Source organism: Micropterus salmoides, unplaced genomic scaffold, assembly GCF_014851395.1.
Source record: "Micropterus salmoides isolate LMB-PRFRI ecotype aquatic unplaced genomic scaffold, ASM1485139v1 Ms_hic_scaffold_2, whole genome shotgun sequence".
NCBI classification, from domain to species: domain Eukaryota; kingdom Metazoa; phylum Chordata; class Actinopteri; order Centrarchiformes; family Centrarchidae; genus Micropterus; species Micropterus salmoides.
The window spans coordinates 55,315,013-55,331,012 of record NW_024041150.1 but is presented as its reverse complement, the minus strand read 5'-3'; the positions used below and the strand labels follow the sequence as shown (position 1 = coordinate 55,331,012).

At 41.3% G+C, this 16,000-nt stretch overlaps 1 protein-coding gene across 1 annotated transcript; it reads right to left on the bottom strand.

Annotated features, from left to right (window-relative positions):
* Positions 1-37: 37 nt before the first annotated feature.
* Positions 38-12,840, bottom strand: LOC119912053 (laminin subunit alpha-3-like). Its single transcript, XM_038731026.1, has 23 exons — positions 12,831-12,840; positions 11,892-12,026; positions 11,063-11,197; positions 10,525-10,659; positions 10,206-10,258; positions 9,632-9,731; positions 8,717-8,769; positions 8,466-8,571; positions 8,095-8,194; positions 7,797-7,953; positions 6,391-6,529; positions 6,051-6,193; positions 5,766-5,869; positions 5,086-5,242; positions 3,936-4,099; positions 3,669-3,777; positions 3,481-3,578; positions 2,109-2,307; positions 1,818-1,944; positions 1,379-1,527; positions 810-925; positions 382-593; positions 38-246 (listed from the first exon to the last, which is right to left on the bottom strand). The coding sequence occupies exons 1-23, from the start codon at positions 12,838-12,840 to the stop codon at positions 38-40; spliced, it is 2,910 nt and encodes a 969-aa protein (XP_038586954.1).
* Positions 12,841-16,000: the final 3,160 nt, after the last annotated feature.

Sequence of the window (16,000 nt, the reverse complement as noted above, 5' to 3'; positions counted from 1 at the left end):
TAATACACGCACAGCCTTGTAAGGAGTAGGTTTCCACCTACCTGCACTGTCCGGTAGTGCGGTCACAGTCCAGCCCTGCGTTTGCTCTGATGCCATTTGGAGAGCATTCACAGCCCTCGCAGCCCAGCAAAGGGTGATAGCTGAAAGTCTGACTCTGACACACATCACAGGTTGGTTTGACGGTCTGAGGAGGGCAGATACATCGTCCTGTCACCTCGTCACAGAGTCGTCGGCCACACTCACACGCTGCACAGAGGAGAGAGGGGATTTCATTTGTTGACTATTGATTTCAAATGCATTTCAAATGAACTAGAGGTTAGAGAGCAGAAAGCTCTCACACCTTTAACCGGCTGTTGAAGTCAGAAGTAACCATTTACTCACGCCTGCAGTAGGGGAAACCGTAGTATCCAGTGGCACACTTTGTGCATTGTCGACCGATGACATGCTGCCTACAGGGACACTGTCCTCCAGTCGGATCACAAGTGGTCCCTGTAGAGCCGGACTTGTCACAGTTGCAAGGCAGAGCTCCATCATTATAGGCTGCTACAAGTGAGCGTGCAGAGTCTCGGCAGAACTGGGAAGAAGTTCTCGGGCTGAGGGGGCAGAAACATTTATGTTTTTTTTAATATGGATGTGGTACAGTACTCCATTAACACAGCTAGAGGGCACCATTTCCAAATAAAAACAAAACTCAAACATAATATCACAGATTACAAGAGAGAAGAGCTGAAACAACTGATTAAATGTTTAAAGTACCATTTCAAATAGATTTGAGTCCAGCGCATTTCACAGACATGGTGGATACCTACTCAATAAAGAAACCTTCTCCTCTACATTGGTGAATGAAATCTGCAGATTTATCCAGCAGCTTCTCTTTCAGGAGATCTGGGGTATAACTGCTATCTGGAACCAGCAAAATATAATCCTATACAAAGGATACAAAGTATAACACGATTAAACAGATTTGTCAGTGTGATGCATATCGTGATAAACAGATAAGCTGAGGATTTGAAGTGTTTTAGCCATTTTTCTGTGTAGTTATATCTAAAGAAGGAACAGTGAAGCAGGTGAACAACAGGCAAGAAAAGCCCCTGCCTTACATTGGTTGGAAGCTCAGCTTTTATAAAGCTGTGTGGGGCTGCCAGGTAGAATACAGTCCCCTCATTGTTGTTGTTGGGGATAGGGCTAACACAAGGAGAGAGGAACTCAGCATGCCAAGTACTCAACATGAACAACTCAAGTGCAAAAAAGCAGACTCCTCAAACCTGAAGACTTTGCACAGGTATATCTTATTAATTTCTTGGATTTTCCCAACCATATTTCTATCATTTACTTTTCTTTTAATCTAGTGGGTGAACTTATCACATAAACCACTGACCAGAATAAGTGTCTTCCTAGGTGGCACGACCACAGAGATGGTGGGCAGCTGCCAAGAATTCTGGTCAAAGTCAAGGGCAATGCGGCCATCAGCGATCACAACTTCCCGGCAGCCTGAGACCGCAGGGCAGAAGGATGCATTTATTGAATCTGCAAGAGAAGAGGAGAGCCAAAGTTAAGTAGAGAAAGAGGAAGAAACCCTAGCATGCTGCACAATAATCCATCTCTCCTTTAAAGCCATTTAAGGAAGTGTGTCCAAGGCCTTTGATCATCCTGTCATGAGCCCAGGGACTTAATCTGCTCTTAAGGAGGAATAACTTTCCCAGTCACTGCCCGAGTAACCAACATATATAGAGCTAATATCCAATGGGAGCCAATAGATCCCTTAATTTCATTTCATTAGACAGGAGAAAGCCAACCACTTCCTTCAAATCACTCACCCTTCCACTCACGCCCAGCATCCACACGGACCTCCACCGGGAAGGAGGTATGCTCAGGCTGGTGATAATGGACAACAACCACGTACCTGCCCGGGAGGGGCACCCTGGGAGTGAAATTGATCTCTGTCTGGAAAAAAAATGAGGAGGAATGTTAAGCGTCAAACAGTCGTGATCAATTAAAGTCAGGGCAGACGGCACTCATTGAATGTCTCCAACTCCCAGCAGCAGGGTGAAGTCCAGAAAAGCTCAAATTATTCAACAAGGTTAGGAAAGGCAATACATGGTTTTTACCTGAGGGAATTTAAGCAGTATCCCATCACTCTGAGGCTCACGGACAGGGAACACCCCGGTCTGTCGTCTCTGTCTCCAATCCTCATTCTCTCGTCCTTGGGGAGAAACAGCTGGTGTTGAAGATAGCTGTCCATCACGGGCAGCATACAAAATCCAGGCTGAGGTTGGCTTGTCGAATTGCCTCAGAGAGCAGTGCCGACTGGAAACATTAAACAGCAACAAGATGTTGTTACTTAAGGCCTGTTGATAGTGTTTGCGGGCAGAACAACGTGACCTGTTAGTAGAGGGGTCAGTGGCCAATCAGAGGTTGTGACTGATGAAACAACATTAATCTCCAACAATCCTTTTTTAAATCTTTAAAGCCTCTGTTTATCACACTCACAATCATCAATGTGCAGACAAGCCTGACATCACACACTAAATATACACACTAAGGAAAGCTTTAGCATTACAGGCTAACATTCTGCCTTCATGTTGTGTGTCCTCCTTCCTACATCTACCTCCCCATTCCACTCCAATATTTGGTCAAACTTACTTCCCTGAATATCCCTCTTGTTACAAATTGGCCTTTAGAAACTGAATTGGTACAAATTGTCAAAATGTTTCAAAATTCAGACTGAATGAAATGTTTGGTAATGCTTATAACAGTCCTGCGATAACCACAGATACCGATTTTTTTCATTTTTGTTTCAGAGCATTTGATTTATTGGTTGATGTTGGGATGTAAAGAGAATTTCATCAAATAGAACAAAAAATGCTTCTGGAATACATTACTTACAATAGCTTTAATATTCTGTAACTATGGCAGCAGTGTGTGTAAAATAGGGAATGTGAACAATCAATCAATGCAATCAGCAAACACAAAGAGTAACATGATTTTATATTAATCATTGAATTCAGTTTTTTTAAGCATGTGTATTTGTGTGTTATGTTAAGCTTAGTTAAAATGTACCTTTCCAACTATTTCTGAGTTGACACATTTTTCCCCTTTTGGGGAGGCTTTTTCTAAACTGTCCAGGGTGAATTACACAGTACAAGGACAGGACTGCACACTGACAGCTGTACACACATGTGTAACTGTAACATCTAACCCGGTCATTAGTTTCAGAGAATGAGAGGAAATTTTAGTGTGACAGAGAAAGAAAGAAAGAGTTTGGCCCCTCAGTTCAGCCTCAGGTAAATGACCTTGCCCAGCTGGAGGAATGTGGAACCTGGAAAACAGTGTGTCTCCATACTCCAACAACAACAACACAACACAGAGGTCTAGTCTTGTATCATCATCTCCTAAATTGCAGCTTACATCCATGGGTGCTGAACAATTCTCTGTGTGACTATATGTCAAAAGCATGCAAGTTTATTTAAGGTGACTCACCTGTCTTCAGTGAAGCGGCCATTAGTGGAGACACACAGCACCTTGGGATCTACATACTCAATGGAGAACTCTTCTGCAGGGACTGCATACACTTTATACTACAGGGAGAAACAAATGTATTTTAAACTTTGTGCCGATGTCTAGATATTGAGCTATTATAAATATTTTGTGGAAACATTTTCTCCCACCAACAGGAATGATGCAGTGGAAGTTTGCAGAAGGACCTCCGTCTTGTGAGTAAGCTCCAACACTGTCACCTGATTGCTGCTGGTCACTGCGACACTCCGGCACAAAAAGCTGCAAGTATTAATACACGCAGCTGAAATATAAGACATATCCTACAACTTTCTAGATCTAGGATGTTATTATTTGTACAAACTGTAGAGACATAACATCAACAAAATACTAGTACAAGAAATGTTTGAAAAGCTGACGAAAACAAATACAAGACTGACCTGTAGGCACAACTGTATATGTTAGCCCTGGCCAGGATCTGGCTACCTGACTGGACTTTGATGAGTATGTTGGCATTCTGGACAGTGTCCACCTCGCTGGCATACTCCAGGACAAGGGTGTATGGGCCAGGACGAGGCACGCGTAAACTGAGTTGGAGCTGTGACTACAGGACACAGATCACACAAAGTCATTTGATTTGATTTTAATGAACTCCAATGAAAGGACAAAACAAATTATGGTAGGTAAAATGCAATCAGTAGAAGATTATAAAAGCATGTCCAAGTATTGAATTGAAAGATTTAGCCTTAGTTAATTGGGCAGTAAGTCCCAAAGTCCCCAGTTGCCAAAAGCCCATTAACCTGCTTTTATTCTGGACTTTGAACAGCTGATAAGAAAATACCTAGGACTAGTGTTGTAGTCAAGACCGCCCAGACCGAGACCAAGTCAACACCAAGACCAGAGTTTATCGAGACAGAGACAAGACCAAGACTTTTAGGGGCTGAGAGCAGTTGAGACCAAGACCAAAGGAGGGCGAGATCGAGACTAGTTCCCCACATTACATGACACACAATAAAATGTGGAACGAGATCATATTGTAGATACTTCTCAAACTGATCTGAAAGATCCACATTCCCATTAAAACACCCAGATACAAACACTAAGAGCTGAAATCAACGTAATCTTTATTCACTCCTTTTCCATGCTTACCATCGCGGGGAGGGGTAACAGTCGTTAATGGTTACAAAACATTTTTATTTAGGGTTATTGGTTGCATTTCAAGCAAGCTACGTTTTACATCCAATCAAAGTTAGGATGTTAACCAAATCAGACAATGCAAAAGCAATTTATTGATATTCCCAAAGTTATGGTCTTGACTGGTCTTGAAATAAAATCCTGAGTCCTCAATGTCCGAGACTGAGACAAGACCAAGACCATCAGAAAGTGGTCTTAAGACCGGTCTCAAGACCAAGACCAGTCTCGAGTACTACAACACTACCTAGGACCTCAGTCTGTTAGTTAGCTTTGTCTTCAGCCTATTCATGCTTTAAAGGTGATCAAAACAATATTGAAACAAAACACTGAACCCAAAAGTAATTGGTCAAAAATCTATACTGTATGTTGGTCTGTGTGTAAATACAGGCTTTCTACCTGTCTACCATTGAGGGCGGCCATCTCAGGGTGATCTGGGGTGGGACGCCGAACACGAGCCTGCCTCCTCTTGCGCCCGCTGCGGCTGGAGAGTGTTCCTTGTGAGCCCAGTGCAGAGCTAAAGCCATCCATGGCCACATGCTTATACAACAGGCAGCTGAGACACACAGGCATAGCAATAATCAGGAAGAATGGTGAGAGATAGTTACGATGGAAGTTATGATCATCCTGTTTTAGTTCACCTGGAAACAACAAGTCTAAAATATTTATAAAACATTGCTTAGCATACTGTTTAATGCAAGGAATATTTGCCATTTTGATGGCTATCCTTTCTCCAAATGTACTGCTTATTACAAATCTACTGAAAAATTAGGTGATTTCTCTCCTTAGCCTTTGGCACATATCACATCTCTGTATATCTGTATATTATGATTTATTATAGCTATAAAAACACCTGTACAGTTTTAAACACAAAAATAAACCCTCATATTTATTATGAGAGATGAATGATCATGTTAGGTTTAGCTGAACCAAGCCAATAACTGTATGGAACTGCATATGGAGATGATAAGCTGTGAGTGCAGTATAAAGAAAAGGATGGATGGCTATGAAAACAAAACCTACCATTGTCATGCATGAGTGGTGAGTATGAAATAGAGACAGAAATTTGAAAGAATTACTTTGTATCCCTGTTTGCACTGGGTAAGTATGTGCAGGGCTGGGTGATCCTTTCCTGCAGCAAAGGTGCCTCATAGTAATACCGGGGCAGCAGCACTAAATAGTCCTGGAGAGTGAGAGTGACAATGTGTACTTCACCATTCAGCCTATTACACATAAGGTTTTTTTTTCTCTGATGAACAAATGAACAACAGAATTAACATAGAGCAATAATACACAGGAAGATTTGTTTTCTTTTAACTTTTTACATGACGATTTCTACATCGTTCTCGTCCCTACAAACTCACCAGCAGAACCCCCTCTACCCTTATGTGAATGACCCATTTCCCAGGTGTCAATGCAAAGGGCTCAGCGAACCCCTCTCCTGGGACAGTGAGGAAGGATGGGGAGGGACTCTCAGGGAATATGATGTCCTTACTCTGATCTGACCCTACCAAACAGCAAAGCAGAAATGTCTATAATGTCACATATTCATAATTAAGAGCACAGAAAACACATGTACCAGCTTGCATATAAATGTCACAAAGGAAATTGGTTGTTTATTTTTATTTCTTTAATGATGAGTTAGATTTGATTATATGATATGTATGTATTATGTAGCTAATTCAGTGTCAGAGGCAGTCTTACCTGCAGCGCCTCTGTTATTGGTAGCCTTGATGCTACCTGTCACACTGGCGCTGCTCGGGTTAGTGAACCGCAGAACCACACGGAAAAAGTGCTGCCTCCGATCTTTTGGGTCAACATGCACTGTTACTCTGACCTCACTCTGCAGGGATGAGAGTGACACACAGCTGACTGCAATGGCACAGGTTTGAGTAGACGATGGTAGTATAATGTTAAGAGAGAGGTTAAAAATCATGTCAGGTGGGCAGAGAATTTAAAAGTTCAGTGTGTAATATTTAGGAGGATTTATCTCCGTCTATATTAAAACGACTGAAAACGCACTGCTGGGACTGTTACTGAATGTAACACGGGAGTTAAAAGCGGCTGAGGCGGAAAACAGTTTTAAAACAAAAAACGGGGTCGGCAGCGTTTTTAAACTTCTCTGTTTTAGGTCTTCGTTTTCGCCATTGTGGTCTGACGGAAGGTGCAAACGTAGCAAAAGGTCTCCGTTTTAAAACGAAAACGCAATAGACTGGATGGGGCCTTAGAATGAGACATTTCTGTCTACATCCACCACGGGTCCCCTTACATGGAAGTCACCATGTTGCACCGCCATGTTTCTACAGTATCCCAAATGAACAAACCGCTTTACAGAGCATTTTTCGTCACTACGTTGAATATGTACAAAGAAAAAGAGAAGAAGAAGAAGAAGAAGTAGTAGTAGTAGTCGTTGTCTGGTTCATAAGAGTAAGAAGAGACCTTGGACAAATGGAGGATCACACGTATTATTTAGCAAAAGAGCCGATAGAGGAGCTGAGTAGCTTCTCATCCGTGCGTGCAAAGAGAGAGGGGAGTGGTGAGTCAGCCATTGGTTGCAATTCGCAGCCCTCACCACTAGATGCCACTACAACGTACACACTGAAACTTTAAGCAAACAGTGCGGGTTAATCAACGTATAGCAATCAAAGGCGAAGACAGGAAAGTACAGTCAAAAGAAGGCGTGCCCTTCACTTACAGTCACAGCAAGACTGAAAGCCAGCTTCATCTACCACCAAGATCTTTGCTCTCACTTGTGCTCTCCCCTTTTGTAGGAGGGTGGAGTAGCGCATTACAATATGGAAAGGGCCAGGAAAGCCAAGGGTAAGATTTAGGATCACCTCCGGCTAAAGAGAGATAGCATTAGTTCTAAGAGAGCTGATTGTCAACATTCCCTCATCAGCCCTGATGTAATAAAAGGTTGTGTCCTTTAAGCAGGAATATCAGTGCAGAGGAAAAAAGCCAAACAATCATGGTTGTACCATAATAGACTGTAAAAAGGAAGCTATAAGGTTATTGAAATTGTAATTCTCCCAGACATACTGTAATTTATTAGAATAGTCACATCAGTGTATACAATATACCAAGGTACTGTGATGTGAATATGTACAGACCTGTGCAGGAGACATTACAGCATAACCTCTCCAGCTGAAATCTGGGAACTCTTGGGGGTTATAACCAAAGCGCACTGGTCTGGCATTTGGTGTGGTGCCATCCTCAACCTCAAACTTCAGTTGGTGGAGAGTCGGGAAATAGTAGCTTGGTTCTGGTCTAACAAGAAATTAATTAATAAAATTTAAATCAAAACTATGTCTCATAAGAGTCTCAATTTGCAAAAAAACAAAAATATTTCATGTAAATGTTTCGTCTGGATCTTAATGCATGATGATATTTAAGACAGACATTTCTTACTCATTGCATTTGCGGCCAACTACATTATTCCGACACCGACATTGTCCGGACATCTCATCACATGCCATGTCAATGGCACCACCTACATCACACTGACAACCTATCAGGGAGAGTAAAAGTTATTTATTATAGAGTCATACTGAAAAGCAGTGTTTCCCTGACCTCTCTGGTTAAAGGTTTGAAGTGTGTTGCAACTCTAACCCCCCCAGCATCACTGATGGGTGTTGCATCTGGAACCACACTCAATGGTGATGTCACGGCGTATTTGCCAAACCTGAGAACACTTAGTCTGTATATCACTGCAGTAAGATGAGAGGTTAAAACCCCTGAAGGCCAGCAAAATAAATTTTTCATTAAGAAGGAAGTCTTACCTTGACAACCAAAATACATCTTTTTCTGCAGCAGGAAGTATCCATCCTTACAGGTGTCACATGCATGTCCACATACGTTAGGCTTACAGTGGCACTGTCCACTTTTCTAGACAAAAAGATCATCAGCAGACAAGAAGACAAAAATGTGACAAAATTCTAAGTCAAAACTCTTTACGATAACGGTCTAATCTAAATCACAGTTTGATTAATAGATGTGTATTGGTCACTGGAGGTAGTTATAAAATACTCACCTGTTCACACTCTCCAACACCACTCAGGGTCCCTTTCACATCACACTGACACTCTGTAATGAGAGGTAGACAGAGAGAGAGGGAGGAAAAGTTAAGAAAATATTAAGGGGGATCTATGGTGAACAGACTCTGATTACCGGATTCTGTCACTTTCATGGGTGAAACACAAGAGCACAAAACCACACTATCTTCAGAGATCTGCACATCAAAGGTCCAGAGGAGATTTATTGTGGCATCTTGCTTTCAACCCAGTGAAAAAAACTTCCCCTTAATGTCCAGCCACCACCAGTCAGGCATTCTTAGGATATTAAAAGCTCTTTTTCCCCCTACTTGTGTCTTCAGGCAACATGGTAGTGGCAACATTCTTGCTAGGGAGCAGAACTGTAACATTAAACAGGCTTCCGGACAAAGCCTGAAGCTGTTCCCTCACTGGCTAGATAATGTGAGTCAAGTATTTTAATTGGATTAGGACTTTTTTAGGAGTATTTTTTGTGGGATGTATTGTTTTTAATGTGGCCCTAGGTTACTCATTACTGCAAAGCCACAGCATGAAATCTCGCAGGTTCACTTGCAGCTCCACACTCAAAGCGGTTAACAGGAATTTGCCTGTATTTACGTGTTATTTTTCAGCTCCCCTCAGAGGGACAGGAAGGCAGATCTGGCCTTGTTGACAGGGGTATGTTGACATATCCTCTGGGTAAGAGGGGCCAAGACCCATATCAGTACCTTGTCAGATTGCTACTGTAATTTAATGTAGTGGAAAATAATGGGTTGAGTGATTAGAACTAATAATTCTGGAGGAAAAAAAGAGACTGGGAACCTTTGGCTGACAGGAAGTATTTGTTTATTCTTATTTCTTACAACTTTTACAAAAAGTGATAGTTTTCTGTACTATTTATATTTCCAGTCACTTACCCATACAACCACGAGGGTTGTCTGTAGCCAGATTCCAGTAGAGAGGTTTACACCTGTCACACAGGGTTCCCTCTACGTTTTGTAGGCAGCGGCAGGAGCCCTGAAACAATAGATATGGAATCTTAGGATTGTTGAGACTAGTAGCTACTGTTGAAAGTTTATATTTGTTTACAATCCAACTAAAATCAGTTGTAACGGTTGCATATTGTACTAAAATGCCAGTTTTCTGAATTACTGGAAATTTGCAGTTTTTCCAACATAGGATACGTTCCAAAATAGAGGCGAAAATGACCTTCAAGAAACTCGTTGTTGTTTTTCTTCCTCCTCAAGATGGAAGGAAGTCTCTTTTCCTTTACTTTAATTGCATTTACATTTCAGGGGAAAACACTTCCTTGAAAAATCAACTGGACGATGTTTTAGCAACACATCTGTGTTATCAGTTATATAACTTTGAGGTAACGTGAGTCCACACCTAAAGGGCCAATGCTGGATTTAGACTGTGAACACTTCTGTTATCAAAGCTAATAAAGACATGATCACAGTAAAAAACTAAAGGTTATTGAGAGTGTCATACCGTTTGAGGATCAGTGACCTCAGTTCCTGCCATGTTACACACACTGATGGAGGCTAGAAGCACAAAATGAATACACAACAAAATAAAAGAAACATTAGAAAATCAGTAAATTGTGTAGTTACTTTCTGTAGGACACTATCAAATTTGGCCCAAAGGGTGTCAAAACTCTTCTATTAAGGGGAACAAGAGGGAACTATCAACGTATTAAACAAATTACATCCTTTAACAATAGGACATTACTGAACCCCATCAAAAAGACCCAGCCATATTAAATATTCTAACGGTTGCTAGTAAATATGATGGTTCTTGATGTGGTTACCTGAGCAGTGGGGGAATCTGAGTCCTGATGCACAGCGGTCACACTGCTGGCCCACCACCCCTGGGAGACACAGGCACTGACCCGACAGTGGGTTACATATGTTGCCATATGAGCCTTCATGTGAACATTGGCAAGCTGGGGACAGGAAACAAGCTGAAGTAAGAACTAAAAATGTAAGCCTGTGGTGTATCATCATTTGGTCTAGAATCTTATTTTCTTCAGTGATTCCCAGTTGTCCATTCTTGGAAATATGATTCAGTCCATATATACATACTGTATCTCATGTTCCAGCCCTCTGTGAAATGCTGTGTCATGCAGAATACATGACATGAATCAATGCGGATGACAACATAAGAGTTTTCAGGGGATACTGTGGGAGAATGATGATGTTTGCTCCACAGAGTCATGAGAAGAGACCACAGTATGCCCAGTAAAACCAGCAGCAACATTTTTTCCACCAGCACTCAGATCACATGCACCCAATTGGTTTATCTCTCGTAGTTTCACTGGTGGACATAAAGGGATCCAACCCACTTACCAGCACAGTCCGGGTATCCATAGTAGCCCGGTGCACATGCGTCACACTCCTGTCCCCCATAGCTGGGAAAGCAAACACACTGGCCACTTGGACTGCACACATTGTCAGCCACGCCAGCCCCATCACAGAGACACTCTGTAGGAAGAGAAAGAGGGTGATGTTACAGTTTTATACTCCATATTCTGCATTAGAATCCAAATAATCAATCATAATTAATTGTAGGTGTATAGCACTGTAGGATTCCTTTAAATCTACATAACATTGGTAAAAAAACAAAACAAAACATAAAATACATAAAAACATTAATTATATAAACTGTGAACTAGCAAGGAGCTTTAACAACTCAAAAGGAATAAGCTAGATGATAGGATTAAATTGATTATAATGGTGTGTGTTTCTCAGGAAGGTCACTTTAGAGGTTCAAGGTTCAAGTGTCAAAAGTCATAGACTTAAAAATAGCTCCCTCCAAAAATGGCCCTGCTCGAAGTGTTCCTGCTCCAGAAACTAGTGCACCCAGGTACATGCAGACAAAATTATTGTGTAACAATAAAGCACAAGCTTGCTGGAGAAACTGTTCAAATTCTTTGAACAGCAACCCTTACTGTGTAATTAGTCCAAAGTATCACTACTGGCTGCCATTTGGAAACATATCCCCATTTCCTTTGCTGGTATGCTATATTTATTTACATCTACATTATAACATCTCGTGGCCATCTCTTCCAAAATAAAGGTCATGTTTCATAATAATTCAGTCACGTTACACTGATGAGGTTGTGTTTTTACAGTGCATGCGGGGTGAATGCTGATTGGCCTGGTGATTGTTTCTCACCCTGGCAGTTTGGGAAGGAGTGGTATCCTGGTTGACAGCGATCGCATCGCTCCCCCTCCACACCCTGACGGCACTGGCAGCGTCCTGTCGCATCGCACACCCCGTACGCTGTCCCTCTATAGTCACATATACACTCTGTGCACAAACATATTAGAAATGGGTTTATCAATAACAGTAAACTAATTAAATCCTAACTAATATAAAGTCAAATGAGTTGCCCTGTAGAATCCTGAAGTGTACTTAAAAATTACCCTGAGCTCCTTCTTTGGTCGGGCTAAACAATACGGAATGTCAAATACATCCATCAGTTGAACTATTACGTACGGTAAGGTTACACTGGTGCCCATGTCTTGCCAAGCCTCACCTGGCACTGGTATGTGAATAGACCTGGCACTAAGACAGGACAGTCGCCAGGAATTTTATTTTCCCCTAAGCAGCTCCCAAACATTAAAATCAGCTTGTCAAAGGCTGCTGATGAAATTCCTTCTCAGTCAGCTCACAAGATAAAAAAACATGTTAAGGAAAATTATTGTTTGCCTACAATCTCTGACAAATGATAAGACAGAAAAAGCCAAGGATTAAAGGTCTTTGTTTTAATAGAAATGCCATATTATTAATAATGGGTTTCCCAGCTTAGAGGAAACCAGAAAAGGAAATTTAGAACAAGGGCCATGACTAATAATAGACTGGTTAGTTCTCACTAAACAGTCCCAACTGACCATTGCTATCAAGAGAGGACAGAGACCCCTTGAGCTTAAATCCCCACTGACACACATGATGAATCTATGACTAGTGCTCAACAAATGCATGAGATCTTCTGTCACTGAGAAGCAGATTTACTCACTCTGATTGTATATTAAACAAGTATTTTCACCATCCCATTTAACCCAACCATAATATACTGCCAGTTCTCCATGAAGCCTACAAACATGACCTGACCTTCAGTCATGACTATATACAAAATTCTTTTCTTGACTGACCCCTGCCACATGTTCTTAACATTTAACTCTGCAGAAAACCAAGTCAGGCTGAGTAGTGCCTTACATGGTCCTCTAAAGCCCTTTTTTAACAACTCAGTCTGCCTTTAAGTAAATGTTACTCAAGTGTCAAGGGCAAAAGTCAAGGGCTGCCCAGTAAAAAAGCTCTTTGAGAGGATTCACTACCAGTAGTATGTTTTTAGATACAGTAAATGCAAATGTGGAGCAGCAATAAAAGCAGTCAACGTAGCATAGCCGTGGAAACGTCTCTATAGTAGCGCAACATATCAGGTCTTATCACACTCACGTTGACAGCTTGGGGAGCCAAAATAACCCGGAGGGCAGGCAGTGGGCACTATGCAATGAAACAGAAAAAAGGTGATGGCTAAGAAATACACAAAGAAAGATGTTCAAAGGTAATAGTATTTCAAATGATTGTTTAAGAACATCTGTCAAGCTAAATAGTGGTTTGAGACACTGCAAAATCTTCTTTCATGGACTTACCCACAATAGGTCCTGCAGGGGATTTGGTGGTCGTGTCGTATACGGGATATCCTGATTGCGAAGGAAAGGTACGAAATTAAGATCTCCACTGAAGGGAAACTGTGACCAAGTAAAACCTCAAGTGTCACCTTTGTTTATCGCAGTGGGGAATTGCTTTTGCAACAACAGACTAAATGCAGTTCGAGGCCCCCCCCCCACCCCGTGAAACCATAACTTGTTGTTTTGTACAAACTAAACAAACAAGATATAACATGTTAATGAGCTTTCGAGGGGCCGGTTGGTGGATTTTGGTACCTTCAGCCTGAACCAGGCTTGTCAAAGAATCCTTTTAACATTGTGGTTGTTATTAGCTGTACTTTTTCCCTGTGGTTTTCTGTTTTTTGCCATAATTTCCTTAGTCCTGTGCTTTTGTTCATGTTTAGTGTTTTCCTGATCTGTGTACTTCTGTGATTTATTGTTATGGTCTGTCTTAGTCTTATATCTCCATGTTAGACTCCTGTTTGGTCCCGTCTCTGTGCGTGTCCTGATTTTGCTGTCTTTCCATGTTTTGTGTTTTACTTTGGTAGATCTGTCCTTGTGTGTTCCTGTGAACTTTACTTCCTGTTTTATTTTGGTAATATTCTGTACCTGGTGTCCTTGTCTAGATTTGTTTGATTACCTGATATATCTCCCTCCCTGCTCATTTACCAGTGTATATATTGTCTTCAGTTGTCTTCAGTCTTTGTCATGTCCTTGCGTCTATGTGTGTTCTGCCTAGTGCTCTGTTCCCTGGATTTCTGGTTTGTTCCCCTGTTTTGGATTACTCTGTCTTTGTGTTGGATTTACCCTCTTCTGGATTACCTTTGTTTGGACTTTTGTACCAAGCTTCCACATAAGCCTGTTTAGTTATTTTAATAAACCTTATTTTGAACTGCATCCTCCTCTCGCCTTGCTGTTGTCTGCAATTGGGTCCACAACCCTCAGTTCCCTGCCACTTTACTCAGCTACCCCCTTGACAGTGATCCCTCTATGTAATTAATCATAGCCTTCTACTAGCAATAAACTAGATCGACTTTGATCTGCTGTATCACAAACACAGGTTGTAGAAATTCCCTACAGTTACATAAAACAGCAGAGAAGAATCTCTTGAAACCCATACAGCCTCCTAATGACTGTATCAACCTGTTCAGACTAGTTTGTCAGCGCCAGCAGCCAGGAGGTGAGAGACCCAGTTTTAGGGATAATGTCTAGTGATAAATCACTCTACTGCTCATAAAATTCCAAGTTACAATTCAATTCACATTTATATGACATAAGAAATAAAGCACCTCGGGCAGATTACAGATTTGTTTTTGTTTTTTTTGAGTACAGTATAATGCCTGTTTAAAACTAACAGGTCAATCAATGATTTTACCATGACCATTCCACCATGACAAGGTGCCTCTCTATGACCCATTATATGGAAATTAATTCCAGTTAAATTAACACGAATATAATTTAAAAAAGTGACAATTTTGTTAAATTCAAGGAAATTATAAGCTGAATGCTCTAGCAAGTTCATGCAGAGACCTTAAAAAAGACTATAGTTAGAGACAGAAAAAAAATATTTAAAAAGATGAAAGTCTGGGTGGCTTATCTCCATGCCCTGGAAGACTCCTGAGTCTGAAGGCAGATCAGTATGAGATAACATGGGGAGAACTCTTTGTGTGTCTAATATCTGCATCTATTTGTTAAGATGGTGGTATGACATGTGGAATGTGCCTTAGTCAATACTATATTATATGCATACACCTTCATGCATGTAGCCCTGCCGCATTAAAGGCATACTTCTTTGAGTATATAATAATGATAAGCCTCGTCCAAAAAGGAAGGATTCTTTCCTCAAGGGGAAAACTGACAGACATAAACACAAAAGGCTAAAAAGAAAAGGGTGAACATGAAACAGATTCCAGCCATCAAAGGGTGGGTTCAGGTTCACCTGACTGTGTATACAGTGGGTACGGAAAGTATTCAGACCCCTTTAAATTTTTCACTCTTTGTTTCATTGCAGCCATTTTCCAAAAATCAAAAAAGTTCATTTTATTTCTCAGTAATGTACACTCAGCACCCCATCTTGACAGAAAAAAACTGAAATGTAGAAATTTTTGCAAATTTATTAAAAAAGAAAACTGAAATATCACATGGTCATAAGTATTCAGACCCTTTGCTCAGTATTTAGTAGAAGCACCCTTTTGATCTAATACAGCCGTGAGTCGTTTTGGGAAAGATGCAACAAGTTTTTCACATCTGGATTTGGGTATCCTCTGCCATTCCTCCTTGCAGATCCTCTCCAGTTCTGTCAGGTTGGATGGTAAACGTTGGTGGACAGCCATTTTCAGGTCTCTCCAGAGATGCTCAATTGGGTTTAAGTCAGGGCTCTGGCTGGGCCATTCAAGAACAGCTACGGAGTTGTTGTGAAGCCACTCCTTCGTTATTTTAGCGGTGTGCTTAGGGTCATTGTCTTGTTGGAAGGTAAACCTTCAGCCCAGTCTGAGGTCCAGAGCACTCTGGAAAAGGTTTTCGTCCAGGATATCCCTGTACTTGGCCGCATTCATCTTTCCTCGATTGCAACCAGTCGTCCTGTCCCTGCAGCTGAAAAACACCCCCACA